Source organism: Lemur catta, chromosome 25 (genome assembly GCF_020740605.2).
Source record: "Lemur catta isolate mLemCat1 chromosome 25, mLemCat1.pri, whole genome shotgun sequence".
Lineage (NCBI taxonomy): Eukaryota > Metazoa > Chordata > Mammalia > Primates > Lemuridae > Lemur > Lemur catta.
In genome coordinates, this window is record NC_059152.1 from 13,378,856 (window position 1) to 13,398,395 (window position 19,540).

Consider the following 19,540-nt stretch of genomic DNA (forward strand, 5'->3'; position numbering starts at 1 on the left):
GAGACCAATGGTGTCCTGCATTTCTCATATAATTGCACATAACCATTTCCCCATGTTATTAAATATACATTAAGGTTCTTTTGGTTGCAAACATCAGAAACCAACTGCAGCTACCTTAAACAAAAGGGAAATGCATTAGAATGTTTCTGAAGTATGTCAAGGAACAGAAGGTAAAGTTGGGAAGGCGAGAATTCAGGGCCAGAAAACTGCCATTGAGAATGACTTCTTAACTAGTAACCTCAAGTTCTCAGAACAGGCAGTCTGACCGGCCCACCCGGGCCAGCGCCCACCTCTAGATCATTTAATTATGATTGTGAGGGGAGGGGCAGCCTGATTGCAGACACAGATGTGCAAAATTAGGTGAAGTAGTGGAAATCCTAATACGGAAGCCAGAACAGGGTAACTCACTCATGGCTTGGGCCTGCTTTTAAGCTGCTAAATATGTTTTGATTTTCCAAAATTTCTTTGTTTTCAAATCTTTATGTAGCTTCTGTATCAAGGCTTCTTGTTAAAAAAGGGGAAGTGGGAATAACTAGCAGGAGGTCACTTTTGAAACTGGAACAACAAATGGGTCGACCTTGTACACTTCTGCACAATGCCAGGGAATCTGTGAAGGTTTTGTCCACAGAAGAGAACCCAAAGTCTGTAAAATAATTTAAAGAGGTTTATTCTGAGCTGCACATGTGTGACCATGGCCTGGAGAGCCACACCCAAGAAGCCTTGAGCACGTAGTGAGTTGGTTTTACACGTTTCAGGGAGACAGGAATTACATGTAAAGTCATAAATCAGTACACGGAAGGTGTACACTGGTTTGGCCCAAAAAGTCAGGACACATGGAAGAAGGGGTATTACAGGTTGTAGGTGGGTTTAAAGGTCATTTGATTTGCAATTGGTTAAAGAAATGACACTTTGTGTAAAGGAAGTCTGTTAATCAGAGACAAGCCAGACAAATACGCAGACTCAGTGATCTGTTAAGTAAATGGATGGCCTGCAGGTGTGGTTTAAGGTTTGCCACGTATCTAGCCTTAGCCCTGTTAAGGAGTTAGTTACAACGGAGGTCTCCAAGAAGGGGGACGGCGAGACAGATCCGACCTCCGTTCTCATGGCCAGCAACTTAGCTTTAGGGTATTACTTCTAGGGCAAGCGGGGGTCCATTCAGTCAGCTGGGGTACTTAAGATTTTACTTTATTCACAGTTTTATGCGCAAACAGGTCTCTGAACGAGTGGCATGGTTTTAATCAATATTTTTAAAAAGTTTGGAGGATGCAGACAAGGAGTTGCGCTGAAACAAAAAAAGTGAGAGTAACAGGTGTGAACAGAGAGAGAAAGGAAACTGGAGTTGATGGGTAGACTTAGAATGGGGACACAGGGTCGCTCGGGGGCTGCATAGCTCACTGGACAGGGGGAGCACCTCCTGCCCCTAACTGACGCCTCCTGCACAGTGACGCGTGCCTGGGGCCGTGTCTGCTAGGACCTGGGTGCGCCGGCGCCTCGAGTGGGTGGGCCCGGGATCTGGGCCTGGGCCCCTCGGACAGGCGGGCCCACCTGCACAGCGGCGCGTCGAGCTCTGCACCGAAGCAGGAGCCCCCACCGAGCGGGTCGGAGGGCCTGGGCCGGGAGTGCGCGGGGGAGGCGTCTGCCCCGGGACTGAGGCGGCGCCTTCGCCTCCCGGCCGCCGCGGCGACATCTCGCTCGGGAGCGAAGCGCGGGGGAGAACGAGCCACGCTTTAGCTGCTGCGCCACGCGCGGGCGGGCCGGGGCGCGGAGGATCCGCCAGGCGCGGCGGGGCGGGGGCGCAGGCCCGGCCGGCGCGGCCGGAGGAGGTAAGGCCGCCGGCTGCCCAGCCGGCCCACACGCCGCGCTCGGGAGGGCGCCTCCGGGAACCGGGGGCCACGGATCCCGAGCCCCGGCCCTCACTCCTCCCCCCGCTCAATCCCCGGTGTCCCTCCCCTGTCCTCTTGACCCAGTCTCTGCTTTCCAGCCCCGCAGCCGCCCTCCCGACGCCCACCCGGGCTCCCGCCGCGGCTCGCGGGGCCCAGACCCGGCCCGAGAGGCCTCCCGCAGGGGGGCGGGGCCTCCGCGCCCGGGACCGCCCCTCTGGGCGGGGCTCCGAGTTTAAACGGCGCGGCGGGCCGGCGGGGCCTCACCCGCGGGCGGCGCGGCATCATGTCCCCCGGCAGCAAGGTGAAGACCGAGTACATGAAGAGCTACCGGGAGCCGCGCTGGGAGGAGCACGGGCGCTACTACCGCGAGCTGCTGCACTACCGCTGGGGCCGCCGGCTGCTGGAGCAGGCGCACGTGCCCTGGCTCTGGGACGACGGGGGCCCTGCCGGCGCCTCGGACCACTGGGCGTCCTCGGAGTCGTCGGGCGCCGGGGCCCCCGCGCCCCAGGGCAGCCCGGCCCTGCCCCCGCCGTCCGAGGAGCCCGCGGCGCGGGACGAGACGGGGCCGCAGGTGCGCGGGTCCCCGGAGGAGGAGCGCGCGGAAGCCGGGCACGCCAAGGCCGCGGACGCGCCTCTGCCAGGTACTGGGCCTGGAGGGGCACGCGCTTCCTTTTGTTTTTCCGGGCAGACGGGGATTCCGCCTCCCTTGACAAAATAGGGACGGTGTCAGCCGCGCCTCCGCCTTCCCACCCTTCCGCGCGCTCCTTAATTATCCGGCTGTTGGTCGCGCCCGCAGTGCCCTGGCCAAGTCCACGTCTCTCCTCGCGGGCCTCGGCCGGCCCCTAACTCCCGTCTGTTTATTTCTAAGCGCCCCTTCTTGCTGAGAGGATCCCCAGCTTTCATCAGTCTCGGGTGACCCCAAAGGCTGAGAACCACCGGGCTCAGCTTTGTCTTGCTCATGGGGCGTTGTTTTCAGTGCTACCTCCCGCCTTCGCTGCGCTGTCCCCGAGAACGTCCCGCAGGTGTTGGCACGGACTGTTCAGAACTCCCGGCGTGGGGGCTGGTCCTCCCCCGCCCCGGCTTCCCGCCGCGCCCCGGGCGCCCCCCGCGCGCGCAGGAGGGCGGTGGCCGAAAGGCTCCTGCGAGCTGCGCGTCCGCCCTGGTTAGCGGCCGTCGCCACCTTTCCTGGGGGCTCCGCACGGGGGCTGGTGCCCGGTGCAGCCGGCGGCGACCGGCCGGGCACCGCCACCAGGTCGCTGGCTTTTAGAGGCTCTAGCGAGAAAAGTAACTACAACGTTAGGAGATCATTATCCATTCAGTCACTGACCTACGAATGTGTATTTTATTTCACATTCAAAACAATCTTAGGCAGTAGGACCATAATTTTTATATCAATTTTATAGAAAAGGAAATGGAAGCTCAGGATCACTTAGTTTTGTTTGTTTACGCCATTGTGAGCCAATCAGACTCTTCCTGGCCTCTCGGTAAGAGCCGAGGAGCAGGTGCCTTTGCTCTTGGTGGTAACGTCTTCAGCTGTTCCCAGTCCGCCCGCGGCAGAGCGGCCCCTTCCCATCGTGTTGCTCGTGAATCCCCGCGTTCCCGATGCCTCCGGGTCGCCGCTGGAAATGCGAGTAACAGAAGGAGCGGGGCTGCGGAACACGCGTTCCAGACGATTCCCGTGGGCACCGGTCTACTCGCTAAATCGGGAAGCACTTCATCGGTCGGAATGGGCTTTGCTCTGCGCGTCCCCGTCGCGGTTAGCGATGGCATTGTCAGCTGTTTCCGTGCAACACTGTGAAAACCGTTCTTAGGTAGCATCGTGATACGGATGGTGTGTGTGTTTACCTGTTCAGGTGTGCCCCTGGGTTCGTGAGGATTTTCCTAGAGATGCTGAATCCCCCCAGTTATTCATTCTCTGCTAAAGTTTAGGCACAAGGGAGAGGAAAGGAGGTTTTCTGCCTCCAGGACACACAGTTGCAGGAGATTTTGCTCCGCTCTGTTCCCGCGCTGGGCCAGATTAAAAACAGCCTTGTTTCTGAGTGGATGATTGTATATGCTAGAGCAACGAGCACTCCTTTGAGAGTCTATAAAACACAAGTGTTCTTTTCCTGAAGCCGCACACATGGAGCACGTAGTTCTCCGCGGTTAGGAAAACAGCAGGCCCGGCCCCCCGCCCCGCCCCCCACAGGCACATGAATTGCCTATTCCTCAGGTGGCCACTTTCAACTCCTGGTATTTCCTTTGGTTTTTATTTCCATATTTCCAAGTAACATGGCTTTTATTGACACTTCTTGAGTTTTTTTCAGTATGTACCATTATCTATTGGCTTTAATTTTTTTCTTTTTGTATTGAGATAATATGTATATGTGCAATTTACCATCTTTACTATTTTTAAGTGTATAGTTTAGTGATAATAACTATGTTTATATTATTTTCCCCCTTTCTGGCTTTACTTCTTCTTATTGCTCTCCTGACCCTACACTCGGCCCTCTCCACACCTCTGCCATAGAGCCCTGGCAGTCTGTTAGGTTCACAATTAGGATCTAAGCTGTTGTGTCTGTGGTTTCCCAGACTCAGAGCTGACCCACATTGTTTCCCTTGATTCCTTTTTCTTTCTTTCCCAATATAATGACAGGTCAGGTTCACTATCGCTCTCCTTATCTGAGCATCCCTCCCACAGCCTCTGACCTACTTCCGTCTGGCCTGGTTGCTGTTACTGCATCTGGGGAGGGCCCTTGGCCGTCACCTCCAGGCCTGCCTTGGCTTCTCTCTTGGGTAGGAGTCTCTGTTGTGGGCCTGTCATGTCATCTCCTTTCTTGGTTCACCCCCTCCTTGGTGGAGCTCATCTTCTAGTAGCTTCCTGGGAAAGAATGAGTGAGAGGTAAATTTTCTGAGACCTGGCAGGTCAATAGATAGCTTTCTGCTACCCTTACCATCTTGTGAGTGTGGCTGGGCATGGAGTTCCAGGCTGGAAGGAATTGTCTCTAAAGTCTGGAGGCATTGCTCTTTTGTGTTGTAACTACTAAGGTTGTTACAGTCCTGCATTATCATGAGTTCTGATCCTTTGCCGGTAACATGTTCCCCCTCAGGAAGTTTTTAGGGTCTTCTCTTTGTCCTTTGTGTTAAGTTTTTCCTTGATCTGGGTCTGTCTTCCTTCACCATGCTGGGCACTTGGGGGGTCCTTGCAGTTAAACTCGTATTTTTAATTCTTGGAAGTTTTCTGGCATTATTTTCTCATTTTAATTTTTTTTCCTGTTCGTTTCTTTCTGAAGTCCTTAGTTGGATATTAGTCTTCATTATTTTATCCTTTAATTTTCTGATTTTTTTTCTTTACCGATTTTCATCTTTTTCTGGTTCTGTTTTCTGGGTGATATTCTCAACTCTATCTTCCAAGTCTTGTATTACATTTTACATTTGTGGGATCCTATTCATTTTTTTAATTTAAGAGCTCTCGAATTGTTTTCTGACCTGGTATTCACTTCCTCCTTCTTTCCCTCCTTTCCTTTCTTTTTAAGTTCTTTTTAGAAAATAGTATCTGGTTCTTGATTCATGCATATGGTATCTTCTCCTACCTTGCTGAAGATACTTCTAGAATGTTTTTGTTCTCTTCTTTGTGTGTTTCTTCAACACAGTCTCTCTTTCATCTCGTCCTCTTTGTTTCTTTTTGCTTGTAATTCTATATTTCATGTTAGGGACGTTTTTTCAAATGTCTAATGATAATTGGTGTCTCATTCTTATTTAAAAGACAGATAATAAAAAGTTGTTAGGAAGTTGTGTGTGTGTGTGTGTGTGTGTGTGTGTGTGTGTGTGTTGGGGTTCAGGGGTGGGAGTGCTTATTCATGGTGGGATTCCTTCCTTCCCATAGCCAACATGCTTTCAAGAGTGGTCTAGATTGTCTCCAATTCCTTACTTGATAGTAAGGAATTCCTTACTTGTTTCCAATTCCTTACCTGATAGTAAGGAATTCCTTACTTGTCTCCAACTCCTTACATTTCTTTTAAAATTAAATTTTATTTTTAAGGTTTACATGTTCATAATTTTTTAAAAACTTGCTTAAAATGAGAATAACCAATCCTGCACTGTTTCCCAGCCACGCCCCTTGCTCTTTCCAACTCTGTGTAGCTGTCCTTTCAGTATTTGACCACCTTGTTCTCATTCAGACTTATCTGTTGGCTTTTTGATTGTAAACATTATCAATTGACTTCCTGTTACGGAGGATGAAGGTTTAGCTCAAAATCTTAGCCCATCACCCCCATTTCACCCCCAGACATATACCAACACCCTTTATCCCCACAATGTTAACTATATGGCTGTTTTGTTTAATCTCTCTTCTGTGTTTGAATTATGGCTATGTAAATTATTTGCAGGTGAGCCACATAATATATTTGATTACATTTTCTTTGTTACAGCTTTTTTCCTGAAGTTAATCATTTCTTCACATTTTTGTTTACTTTTATTTATTTATTTTTTGAGACAGAGTCTTGCTCTGTTGCGCAGGCTAGAGTGCTGTGGCATCAGCCTAGCTCACAGCAACCTCAACCTCCTGGGCTCAAGCGATCCTTCTGCCTCAGCCTCCCGAGTAGCTAGGACTACAGGCATGCGCCACCATGCCCGGCTAATTTTTTTCTATATATATTTTTAGTTGTCCATATAATTTCTTTCTATTTTTAGTAGAGATGGGGTCTCGCTCTTGCTCAGGCTGGTCTCGAACTCCTGAGCTCAAGGGATCCTCCTGCCTCGGCCTCCCAGAGTGCTAGGATTACAGGTGTGAGGCACCGTGCCCGACCTGTTTACTTTTTTTTTAATACTCCTATCGCTACTTTGGCCTGCAATGGTCTAATAGTACTGTAAACTTGTCATGTGTCTGACACATCAGGTGCTCTATTCATTTGATTTTCTCCTTGGAGATTTTTTTTGGAGCCCTTGATTCTCCTGTTCCAACCCACATTTTATAGGGACAGCTGCTAAACTGGGGCTTTTCTTCACATCTGCCTGAGAACTCCTTGCACTTCCTTTCTTTGGTCCCTGCCTTGCACATCTCAAGTCTTCCTTTTGCTTGGCCTATTCCTTCCTTTTGTTGGAGCACATCCTCTGTAGGTCCTGTAAAATGTTGCTGGGAAGTAGAAATTTTGTGATCTTGCATGCCTAAATATGCCTTTATTATATGCAAAGGCTAGATTGATATTTTGGAAAGGTAGAAAATTCCAGATTAGAAACCAGAGTTTGAAGGCATTATTATTACATTGAATCCTAGTTTCTGGTCTTAGTGCTGAGAATTACCATGCCACTCTGACACCTGTTTTGTGTGCGTGACCTCCTATATTTGTACTGTTTTTGGTGGGGGGGAAGCTTTTAGAAGATTCTTTTTATCCTGGGTCCTCTCAAATTCTATGATGTGCTGGTGTCTTCCCCCACCCTGCCTTGGGCTGGCCCTTTTCAATCCGGATGTTGCTTTCAGTTCAGTGATATTTTCTAGTACTATTTAAAAATAACTTTCTCTGCTCCATTTGCTTTATCTTTTCTCTATAATTATCCCTAGTTGGATGGTGTACCTCCTGTATCAAACCTCTAACATTTTTATTTAAAAACGTTTCGGTTTTGGGTTTTTTAGTTCTGTTTTCTGGGAGAGCTCTTTAATTCTTTTCTTCCAACCTTTCTATTGAAATTTTTAATTTTCCCACCTTAGCTTTAAATTTCTAAGAGATCACATATTTTGGTCCCAAATGTTCTTTAATTTTTTTTTTTAAATAGCATTCTGTTCTTACATTTCTTTTAACTATTAAAAAAAAAAGTCATAAATATCCTCTGAGAGCTTTCTCCAATTCCCTGTGCTGTCTCCTGGATATTTTGGTCTCTTCCTTATTAGAGGATGTGTTCAAATGTTCGCCTTTAACCTGTCAGCTCATACTCAAGAGTAAGGCCTGAAAGAGCTTTTTAGGAGCTTTGTGTCTGGGGGGTGCGTTTTCTGTAACTGGATGAAGACCCAGCTGTTTCTCTGGGGACTCCTGCTGGTTTATGCTGGAGGAGCTTCCCCCGGACAGAGCACCTACAGTCTTTTGCCTCGAGGGCACAAGCCTGGCTACTAGCATCCTGGGAACAGAGGTGGGGAAAGGCACTGAGCAGAGGGTCTCCCTCTTTACCATGAGGCCTTTCACATGGTTCTATTTTCCGGAAGGTGTCACCCCCAGCTTCTGCTGTACCTGGGGTCTCAAGTCTAGCCCTGCCTGGCTTCTCCCACTCCAGACAGTAATCCATGTGCCTTCAGGGCGGGAGAGAAGCCACTGCCTGACATACGGGCTGCAGGAAAGATGTGAGAAGTATCCATTGCTGCATAATACAATTACTGTGAAAATTAGTCATTTAAAACTGCAGTAGTTTCTTGGTCTCCGTCGGGGATTGGTTCTAGGACACCCCTGCAGATAGCAAAATCCATGGCCGCTCAAGTCCTTTATATAAAATGGTATATTTTTGTATAGTCTATGCACATCCTCTTGTATACTTTAAATCAGCTCTAGATATACCTAGTGTAAATGCTATGGAAATAGTCGTTATACTGCATTCTTTATTTGTATTTTTATTGTTGTATTATTTTTCTCCAATATTTTTCATCTGTGGTCAGTTGAACCTGCAGATGCAGAAAGCACTGATGTGCAGGGGAGACTGCACTCCTTCCTCTCTTAGTGCCCCAGCCCCAGGCATGGGGCTGCCTCTCCTGCTCCCTGCTGGGTGTGGCCCTTGCGTTGAGGCTGCAGGTTGGGGCTTGGCTGTTGCTGGGACCAGCAGGCAGGACCTCTTCCTGTGCCTGGCCTTCCTCTTGACACCCCGGCTGGCTTCTAAGCACAGCGTCCTGAGACAGCCAGCGGGATGCTATGTTGCCCTTTCTGCCCTGGAGCCAGGCAGCCCCGCTCTCTCCCCACCCCACCCTCACCCGGGAAGTTACAAAAGTCTGCCGGGGTTCAAGGGCAGACCTCGTTGATCCCAATTCTCAGCGGAGGTACGTCCACACTGCACTGTTAGAAGAGACGAAGGCTGCAGTGCAGATTGATGCTGAACCTTTGGAGAAGAATCCTTTGCACTGGCCTTGTGAGGAACCTGCTGTCTCATCCTGCTCTTTCTGGGGTTCAGCATCTGTCCTGGGGGCCTTTCCCCTTCAGGCAGTTTAGGATTCATCTGAGTCAGTTCTGCGAGGTCATTTCCACCTCTTCATCTACTTTCCTTCTTCCCAAATTTTACTGATACCTTTCGCATGATGTCATTGCCTCCCTTGCTTTTTGTCCTTGTGGCTTTGTACCTTTTTCCCTTCACTTTAGCGGGATTTTGGGAGGAAAGGACTCTAAGCACATGTTCTCAGTGTATATTTAATCTGAATTCAGCCATTTGCTGTATTTTTACTTTTTTTCTCTCTCCTGATCAGAGTTGCCAGAGGTTTGTGAATTTGTTTAGTTTTCTCCCAAACTAACTCTTGGCTATGTGGATTCTCTTTATTGTATATTTTTATTAGCTTATGGTCTTTATTTCCTTTAATTTTCTTTAGGTTTATTTTGCTCTTTTTCTAACTTTTTGAGATGGGTGCCTATCATTGATTTGATTTTTTTATTTTATTTTTTTAGATGTATTCATTTAAGGATATAAATTCCCCTCTGATTACTACTTTAGCTACATCATGCAAGTTTTGTCATATAGTATTTTAGTTAAATGCATTTTCCAGTTTTCACTATGATTTTTTAAAATAGTCACAGAAAAAATAAAGTCTTGTTATTGTTTTTTTTTTTTTTTTTTTTTTTTGGAGACAGAGTCTCACTCTTTTGCACTGGTTAGAGTGCCGTGGCGTCAGCCTAGCTCACAGCAACCTCAAACTCCTAGGCTTAAGCAATCCTTCTGCCTCAGCCTCCCGAATAGCTGGGACTACAGGCATGTGCCACCATGCCCAGCTAATTTTTTCTATATATTTTTAGTTGTCCAGATATTTTCTTTCAATTTTTTAGTAGAGACGGGGTCTTGCTTTAGTAGAGGCTGGTCTCGAACTCCTGACCTCGAGCGATCCTCCCGCCTCAGCCTCCCAGAGTGCTAGGATTACAGGCATGAGCCACCGCGCCCGGCCTACAGTCTTGTTATTGTTGTATCCAGCTTAATTACATTGAGGTTAGAGAATGCATTCTATACAATTTCAATTTTGTAAATTATTCAGATTTGCATTATAGCTTGGATATGTAAATTCTCATAAATGTTCCATATATACTTGTTAAAAATATATATTCTGAAGTACAGTGTTACTATCCATACCCATTAGGTCAAATTTATTGTGTTCAGATATTTTTAAAATATCACACTGTTTAATAAAACTTTTTTTTTTTTTTTAGGACAGGGTCTCGCTCTGTCACCCAGCTGGAGTGCAGTGGTGTCATGATAGCAGACTGCAGCCTCGAACTCCTGGGCTAAGGCAATACTCCTGCCTCAGCCTCCAGGGTTGCTGGGATTGCAGGCGTGCGCCCCTGCACCTGGCTCAGTAAGCGTCCTGTGACGATGGCCGTGTTGTCTGCGCTGTCCAGCATGGCAGTCACTAGCCACGTGTGGTTACTGAGCACTCGAACTGAGAAACTGAGTCTTCAACTTTATTTACTTTTAATTGAACTTATATTAATATTTAATAGCTACATGTGGTCCATGGCTATTGTTTAGCCCAGTTCTAAACTGGGACCAAATTTATTTTTATTTGAATGTTCTGCCAATTACTGGGAAAGCAGCATTGTAATCTCCCACCATAACCGGTGGGGATGCTGTTGTTATTTGTCTGAAAATATTTTAAACTCTATTCTTTCAGATAGGATTTTAAAAACATACACTTATCTTGTACCAAGCACTATTTTAAGAGTTTTATAAATGTAAGTTCTACTTCTTCTGTATTTTCTGTATTTCTTTTGCTGGAGATAATTTTCAAGTGTGTCTTTTTAAGTACAGAGAATAAGCACGGTTATTTTGTAGTCTGTAAATAACTCCAGTACAAGCCTCTCGTTCCAGCTGGCCCTCCCTTATTGCCTTCTCTCCTCGGGTGCCTGGTCCTCTCCGACAGCACACTGGGAATCCTGTCTGAAGTCAGGAGTGAGACCTACGATCTCCAGAGATCGTGGTCTCTTGTGTCGGTTACCGTGGGCACTGTTAGTCTGGAACCACGTTCTCTATTTCATTCCGCTTTCCTGCGGTTATCCTTAGTGCGGAGGGTGGGTCCAGGAACTCCTTGTTACCAGGACTGGTGGTCTCCACGCTGTTCGCTCCTCTGCCCACTGCAATCCGGTTCTCCCACCTGACGCCTGCCCTGCAGGGCCAGTGACAGCGAGCTGCCCGGCGCAGTCCGTGCTGATGCTCATCATGCCAATTTCCCTGCAATACTGGGCACTGTCCAGTGCTCTTTCCTTTCTGAAACTCTTTCCTTAGCTTCTCTCCTCGTTATTTTTTCCTTTTCTAGCTATCTTTCCTCTGTCTACCTCTTGGATTCTCCTTTCTCTGCCTGCTCATTAAATCATGGTGTCCCCAGGGGCCTGACTGCTCCTCTCTTCTGGCTCCTGTTTCCTCGGGGTGGTCTGATCCACACTGGAAGCCACGACGCTCATCTCTAATGCCATCTTCTCTCCCGGGTCCAGCGGCCTGCCTGCTAGGTTGTTCCGGGAGCATCTCCCACCCAAGCTGTCAAGCACCTTTTCTGTATCCTTATGTGGGAAGATGGCGTGAGCATGCACGCCGGTCGCCTGCGGGAGCCACAGAGCCTGGCACCGGTGCGGTGCTTCCTGGTACCCTCGCGGGGTCTGTCCACCCGTCAGTCTGGCCCAGTGTTGCGGGGCTGTCTGCTCTGGAGGGGCCTCGTTAAAAAGCGTCCTCGGCACCACTTCCCAGCTTGTCTGCCCGTGTGCTTTTCCCAGCTGGCTTTGCTGCCCCATCTCTCTGACCTAGCCCATCCTACACGTGTAGCTTGAGGCCTTGTTCCTAAAATACAAATAGGATCACATCACTTTTCAGTTTAAACTTTTTCAATGATTCTTCATCATCTCTAGGATAAAATAAAAATTCCTGAGTTTGGGATAGAAAGCCTTTATTTCCCCCATGCTACCTGCTCCGTGCCTTCATCCATAGACTATGGACTTGTCATTTTGACCTATGTATAATTTCCACTTTCTTCTTCCCTCCTTCCCTCCATGCCTTTGGAAAAGGCATTCCCCCTTCCTGAAATTCTTTCTTGTTCTCTTCCTGGCTAGTTCCTCTTGTCCTTTTAACTAAATCATTATTGCCTTCCACGGGCAGGTTCCCTGGGAACCTGGTCAGACACACAGGGAGGAGAGGAGAAAGGACGTGACTGGATGAAGCTGCTGCTCCCTCGTCCCCAGGGTTGTGACGCACAGGTCCTTGCCTCTCCCCTTCTCTTCCCTGTGTCTTGATCCTGATGGTCTCTCATTTCCTCCTCTTGCCAGACCCAGGGAAAAGGAGAGGAGGAGAAGGCGTGGACACATCACTCAGAGAAATGTTTGAGCAGTGAGTGGATTTTGGTTCTCATGATAACATGGAAGGCTGGCGTCACCCCTGAGCAGTTCGAGAGCTGGGTTTAAGGAGATGATGCACACCAGTGTGGGACACTACACCCAGGGCTGGACATGGACTGTCTGTTCCTTAAAATGTTAGGCTGGGCACAGTGGCTCACGCCTCTAATCCCAGCACTTCGGGAGGCTCAGGCGGGAAGATCGCTTGAGGCCAGGAGTTGAAGACCAGCCTGGGCAGTATAGTGAGATCCCGTCTCTTAAAAAAAATTTAGTAATAAATAAAATGGTTTGTTGGAGTCAAGGTCATCACCTATGGCAGGAAGGACAAGTGACCTATAAAGGTTTCGATAAGTATGTGCCACTCTGTGTGCACTGCCCTGTGTAGGGGTTCACTCCACTTTAAAGGGAACCTGGAAACAGGCGAGAGAAGAGTTGCCCCTGCGAGTGCTGAGGAGCAAGAGTCTGTCCTCAGGGGTGACGAGGCTTTGTAATAGCAATCTGGAAAATCATCACCCAGAGCCGACGCCTGGCACGTCTGAGGCCAGGGGTCTCCTTATGACCTGAACGGGGGAACTGAGGGAACCCTGGATGCAAAAGGAGCTTAGTCAGTGTAAGTTTAGGCTGAAAGGAAACAGGCTCAACAAGGGTTCACATAAAATAATGTTTTATAAAAAAGGTTTATAAAAACATGATGGTGAAATTGTAAAAGGTATTGAGGGAGATAGATACTTTTTGGTGTGTCCTTAATACCTGACGTTCACCTCAGGCTGGGCGGCCTCTTTGACCACCTGGCCTGAGGACAGATGTTAGGGGTGTGTAGACCAGGGGCCGGGATCACGCTGTCATTTCTGCTGCAAGCGCTGGGGAAGCCCCTTAAACCCAGAGCCCTCACCGTCAGGACCCCTGCCGGGAGTGCAGCGCTGTGCGGGTGAGTGACCACGGGGACAGCCCCGTTGTGAGCGAGGGCCTCTCAAATTATGGAAGCCAGAGAGCTCTTAGGCGCAGGGGAGGCCCGTAAGGAGCGTTTTCCAGTTGAGTGACTTAAAAACCAACCTTTACCAGCCGCCAGATGATGACCACAAATCCAAATCTTTCCCTGAAGCAAAGCATCAGAGGATTGGATTTACCTTGGGTTGCGGAGAAAGCCCTTAGGCTGTGGTACTGTCTCGCTCTTAACGTTAATATTATTGAGAATTGAGATGCTACATCTCAGCAGAGGAGTGGCAGCAGTTGCTTTTGAATAGATTTAGTTCAATCCTGGTATATTTGTCTTTGATTTTAAAATGAGATACATGGTTTGAAAATTATTACGCTCACTTGTTTCTACATTTCTGCTTTCAGTGGAACTCCTGAGTGGAGCCATGAGTGAAAATGTTACTGACTTGAGTAAGCATTGATCCTGCAGGCCGAATATTTAATTGTATGTAAACCTGATCTGAAAGTATTTTTATCTTGTTTTATCTCTTTTCAAAAGCACTGCCTGCGAACGATGTAGAAGAAAAACCTGAACAACTCAGAAAAGAGACTGATAAGTTACCCACCAGCGTCAAACCTCGACAACGACGAAGTGCCTTATTTGCCAGAGGAAACAGGAAAGCTGTCAAAAGTCCCCAAAGCTCATCAATTAAAGTAAAAGAAGAAAAGTGTCCGTTTGCTCTTTACGGCTGCGGAGAAAAGCAGCTGGTTACCGGCAGCCAAAAAACCCACAACGTGTGCGCGTCGGCCCCTGAGCACGAGGTGCGCTCTGGCCCGCCTTTCCGCCTCCCCGAGGTGGTGACTCGGTCCCTGCCGTCACTGGCTGTCGCACCCCGCAGGGGGTAGCACAGCGGGCCAGGGGAGCCCAGGACCGGCGCTCCGATGCAGCCGGCAGGCGTCTGCACATTGGCTGCCAGGAGGGCAGGAATTCTGGCTCAAAGTCCCGGGTGGCGAGGGCGCAATGACACCGCCGGCGGGGGCGGCGGGTGGCATCATGGAGGGGGGGGCGCAGAGCTGAGCACGGCCGAGCCGGGATGACGCCCACCTGGGTTCCCCGCCAGCTGCTTGTGTGGGTTTCGGCTTCCTTCGGCTGTGACAACCTGGCATTTTCTTGACTCCTTTTTTAGTGGTTTGTCCGTTTGAACTTAACCAGAAGAGCACAAGGGGGGCTACGGGAGATGCCCAGCAATCAAATTGCTGTTTGCCCCCGTTCGTCCGTAACTCACGCACTTCACCCCCAGGAGCCTTAGTTCTCCTCCGACTTAGCCCCCGCTTGCCACCCTGGGTCAGCCCCGAAAATATTTCAGACAAGAGGATCCTCGTGCTTGTGGTCACAAACAGTTGTATGTGTCAGCTTGAACATTGCTACCGTGGCCGAAAGCAAAGGATGCATTTAAAGAAGCAGAAAGAGAAACTGCAGTTTGAATTCTGGTTAAATCCTGTGAATGAAAATTTTACTGAACAGACTTCTCGACCCCCCCCAGATGGTCTTATTTAGAGAGAGATCTGAGACAACAAAGATCTGTTTAACCACAGATCTCTGACAAGTCCATGGGATTCATTTTAACAGGATTTATCTGTAGTACAAAACATTTTAGGTGGTAAAATCCCTTGATTTTTTTTTTTTTTTTAGTATATGACTGTAAAACATTTCACATTTTAAAATTAAATACTTATTCATGCTTGATACTAAGCAGTTCTAACAATTTCCAGAGCCAAGTCTAGAGGCATGTGCTTCATTCTGCCCTGCTGCAGGTGACCTGGGGGTAGCTAGTTTCAGTCTTGAAAATTAGTACAGAAGCCACGTAAGGGCTGGGCATGGTGGCTCACACCTGTAATCTCAGCCCTGTGGGAGGCCATGGCAGGAGGACTGCTTGAGGCCAGGACCTTGACACCAGCCTGGGCAATACAGTGAGACTCTTTTTTTTTTTTTTTTTTTAAAACCACTTAAGTTATACTTTTTTATTTTTGAACTCTCCTTAGATTCATGAGTCAGCATTACGAGCCAAGAACAGAAGACAGGTGGCAAAAAGGAAATTTGCTGCTCAAAGCTAATGTGCTCGCCCTGTGGGTGCAGAGGACAGAAGGATGAAGTCCCCCACCTCAGCGAACCCGTGGACGACAGACACATGAGGTGCTATTTGGCCAGAGCTTAAACAGTTGCTTGGACAACTGCTTTAAAAAAGTGTAAAGTTAAAATTTGACAGTCGTACTTCTTTGTTCTCATTCTAGAAACTACTGTGGATGTAATCATGTTCCTAATTCTTGGAACAACTTGCAAGACAGTGATACAGTTTAAAATTACCTCTCATGTTGAAAAGGTCTGAAACTGAGAATCTGGCGACATCATGAAATTTTAAAATTTTGGTTTTAGGTACTTAAAGCATATTTATGACAAATTGTTTTACATTACTGCTTTTAATATAAAAGTAATAGAATACTGAAGTAATACTGTCTAGCACTCTGGACATTAAATCTGCTAGATGAGAAGTAAATAAAAATCTATTCTTTGTAACTGCTCTTTAGATATCAAAATACTTGGCACCTCTGGGCCTATATATATACTTCCCTGCATAAAATTTCTAAGCACACTTACATATTAAAAAGTTTGTTTTCAGTACTACATTCACTTTAAAATTCTGAAAAAACAAAGGCTGGGCACATATAATTACAAAGCTCAGGCAAGAGGAATTTTGGGTTGTATTTTCTAAGAACAGTATTTTTTAGCTTATAGTCAATAGTGCAAAATGTGAGTAAAGGTAATTAACATTATTCTGTTTACTTTTTCAAAACTGTCTTGGCTGAAAGGCTAAGACTATTTTATGAGAAATTATTCTGATTTGTACATAAATGCCTTGAAGAAAATGTATGATCATATTGACTCCTAAATGGATTTTTCATTAGATAAATGTTGAACAAGATACATTAGGTATGTCCAGGAAAAGACAAGTTCTAAATATACGCTTGGACTTGGGCTATAATTTTTTCCCAGTCTCTTCCCTCACATGATCTAATTGTTCTGAAAGTTACAAAAATAATAGCACATGGCTAGAATAGAGTAAAAATGCCCTTTGACACCACCCACTTGTCAAAATTCTCCCCTTCTTGGAGGAAACCAGTGTTAAGTTTTATATGCAAATTTGCAGACCTTTTTCCTAAGCACTTATCTTTGTAGGTACATGTACCCATTTTTTCACACAAATATTGGACAATGCTATACACATTCTATAATTTTTTTCACTTAATAGCTTAGGAAGGGTCCGGTTCCAGGTAAGATGGGGTACACACACATTCCCCCACTTTTGTTCTCGCCAAACACAGCTAAAAGATCTGGACAGGACATGTCACACAGCTATCTGAGGACTCTGAAAAGTAAACAGCAACACACAAATTGAGAACACCAGAACTCTGAGCACCACTGAAGTGGTGGCGAGTTTTCCATTTTTTCCTTCTAGTATCTTCAGGCCCCACCACAGAAGCAAACCCTGAAGTGCAGAGACGCAGAAGCCTGGACCAAGGAGCAGGAAGGAAAGGAGCAACTAAAGCTCAGAGAGTGAGGGAAATGCCCCTTTTCCGCTTTCCCTGTTTTTCATGCTGAAGCTCCTCGGTAATCCCCTGGCTGCCAGCGGGAGCCTGCAGAAGCCACACGTCTGAGGCAGGGGAACGTCACACGTTTCCATTTGGTAGAGCTCCAGCACCAAGAGGGTGGGGCTGAGCGGATGTGCTGTTTTTCTCTCTGAAGGACTGGGCTCAGTTACGGAAGTGGGCGGGTTGGGGCTGGAGGACCAAAAAAGGGGAGACCCAGGGAACCAGAAAGCACTGGGGAGAGAACAGAGAGGGAAGAGCTTGGGAAAGTGACTCTACAAGTTATTTACGAAGACTTGGGCTCCGCCTGGCCTGTTTACACTGTTCATGTGTGGAGCCAACCCTAATGAGCACACCCAAACCAGTGGAGAACTGGGTTAACAGGTAACGCCTGCTCAGGTTTCAGACTGCGTGCAAGATGGCGCACATGTGGGTTAGATCCAAAGAGCACTGCAAAAGCTCTGAAAACCGAACTGACATTGGGACCAACACCCACAGGTTGGAATTTGTGGCCTCACCAGATCAGTTTCCTCCTAAAAAAAAAAAATACCAACATTTTCTATAGTATTTAAACCAGAGCCTATGTCTCATGATGTAATATTATATTCAAAGTGTCTAGGATGCAATCCCAAAGTATTCAGCATATGAAGCACCATGAAAAGATAGACTTTAAAGTAGCTAACATTAGACAGTTCAAATGAGTAATTACTCTCAAAACAAATACTAGATTAGAAATTATCAGTAAAGAAATAGATGATATAAAGAACCAGATGAAAATATTAGAACCCAAAAATACTATACAAATTTAAAAAACTCACTAGATTCAATGGCAGAATGGAGATACAAAAAGATAGATTGATAAGATCATCCAATCTGAACAACAGAAGTGAGACTGGAAAACAAATGAACAGTTTCTGGGACCTGCAGGATAATGATAAAAGGTCTCGCCGTCCTGTCACAGGCAGATAAGAGTGCAGTGCTTTAAAAACATCCGAATAACTAATGGGTAAAAGAACACCCAAGACTGGTGAAAGATTGGTGACACCTTATACATTCAATAGTCTGAGTAAACCCCAAACAGGATACACCCCTAGAAATCCAGGCCCAGACACATCGTGATCAAACTGCCGAAAATAAAAGACATCTTGAAAACAGCCAAAGAACAACAATATAATACTTACAGGGAAACAATAATTTGAATGAAAAAGCAAAGTTTTCAACAGAAACCATGGAGATGAGAAGGAAGTGGCCCATTTCTTAAAGTGCTGAAAGAAAACTGTCAGCACAGAATACTAAATCCAGTGAAATATCCCCCAGGAATGAAGGTGAAATAAAGACACTCTGAGATAAAGGGAAACTAAAGATTGGCAGCCAGCAGACTGTTCTAAAGGAAGTGTTTTGGACAGAAGAGAAATAGTACCAAAAGGAAACGTGGAACATCAGGAATGAAGAAGAGCAACAAAAATTGTGAATATTTGGGTAAATATAACAGACTATTTTCCTCTTGAATTCTATAAAACATATTTGATGGTTGAAAGAAAAAAATATAATTGACAGGATTTTCAATGTATGTAGATGCAATTTATAAGACAATTATAACCAGAAGTGGGGCAGGTAAAGGGACCTACATGGTGGTAAGGTCTCCATATTCCAATTAAAATGATAAAAAATAATGGTTCTAAATAGACTAAAAATTTTCCATTAAAAACTATACAAGAATATAGTCAAAATGGCTGGGCACAGTGGCTCACATCTGTAATCCTAGCACTCTGGGAGGCTGAGGCAGGAGGATCACTTGAGGCCAGGAGACCAGCCTGAGCAACATGGCGAGACCCCATCTCTACAAAAAATAGAAAAAACAAGTCAGGTGTGTTGGTACATGCCTGTGGTCCCAGCTACTCGGGAGTTTGAGGTTGCAGTGAGCTGTGATAATGCCACTGCACTCTAGTCCGGGCAACAGAGCGAGACCCTGTCTCCAAAGAAAAAGAGAGAGGGAGAGAGTCAAAATCACAACAGATACAATAGAACACTAAAAATGTTCAAATAACTCAAAAGAAATAGGAAAGGGGAAGCTAAGGAACAGAAGGAATAAAGCCAAACATATCAATAATTGCATTAAATGTAAATGATATAAATGCACCAATTAAAAGTGTCAGAATGACTTTTTTAAAAAACATGATTCAACTATATGATAGCTATAAGAAATTCATTTTAAATATAACATTAGTAGGATAACAGGAGAAGGATGGAAAAGAAGATATACCATACAAACACCAAAAAAGGAAAGCAACGTTGATTTTGAGCAAAGGAAATTACCAGGGATAAAGAAGGTTATAGTATGTTAATAAAAAGGTCAATTCACCAAGAAGACACAGCATTCTTAAATGTGTGTGTACCTGACAGCAGAGCTTCAAAATATATACACTTCTGTGGCGACAGTGCTCCCACAGAATGGTGAACCTCCCTAAAACCCGCTGGGCTTTCTACACGAAGCGTGGCAAGCGCCACCCCACGGAATGGCACAGCACAAGAGCAAGCTTTCTCTGTGCCCCGGGAGGCAGCAGCATGACA

The 19,540-nt window shown here is 46.5% G+C and overlaps 1 protein-coding gene across 1 annotated transcript; it reads left to right on the top strand.

Annotated features, from left to right (window-relative positions):
- The first annotated feature begins 2,166 nt into the window (after positions 1 to 2,166).
- Positions 2,167 to 15,612, top strand: LOC123627425 (centriole, cilia and spindle associated protein). The gene is made up of 3 exons (XM_045536966.1): positions 2,167 to 2,524; positions 13,884 to 14,146; positions 15,368 to 15,612. The coding sequence occupies exons 1-3, from the start codon at positions 2,167 to 2,169 to the stop codon at positions 15,437 to 15,439; spliced, it is 693 nt and encodes a 230-aa protein (XP_045392922.1). The 3' UTR covers positions 15,440 to 15,612.
- Positions 15,613 to 19,540: the final 3,928 nt, after the last annotated feature.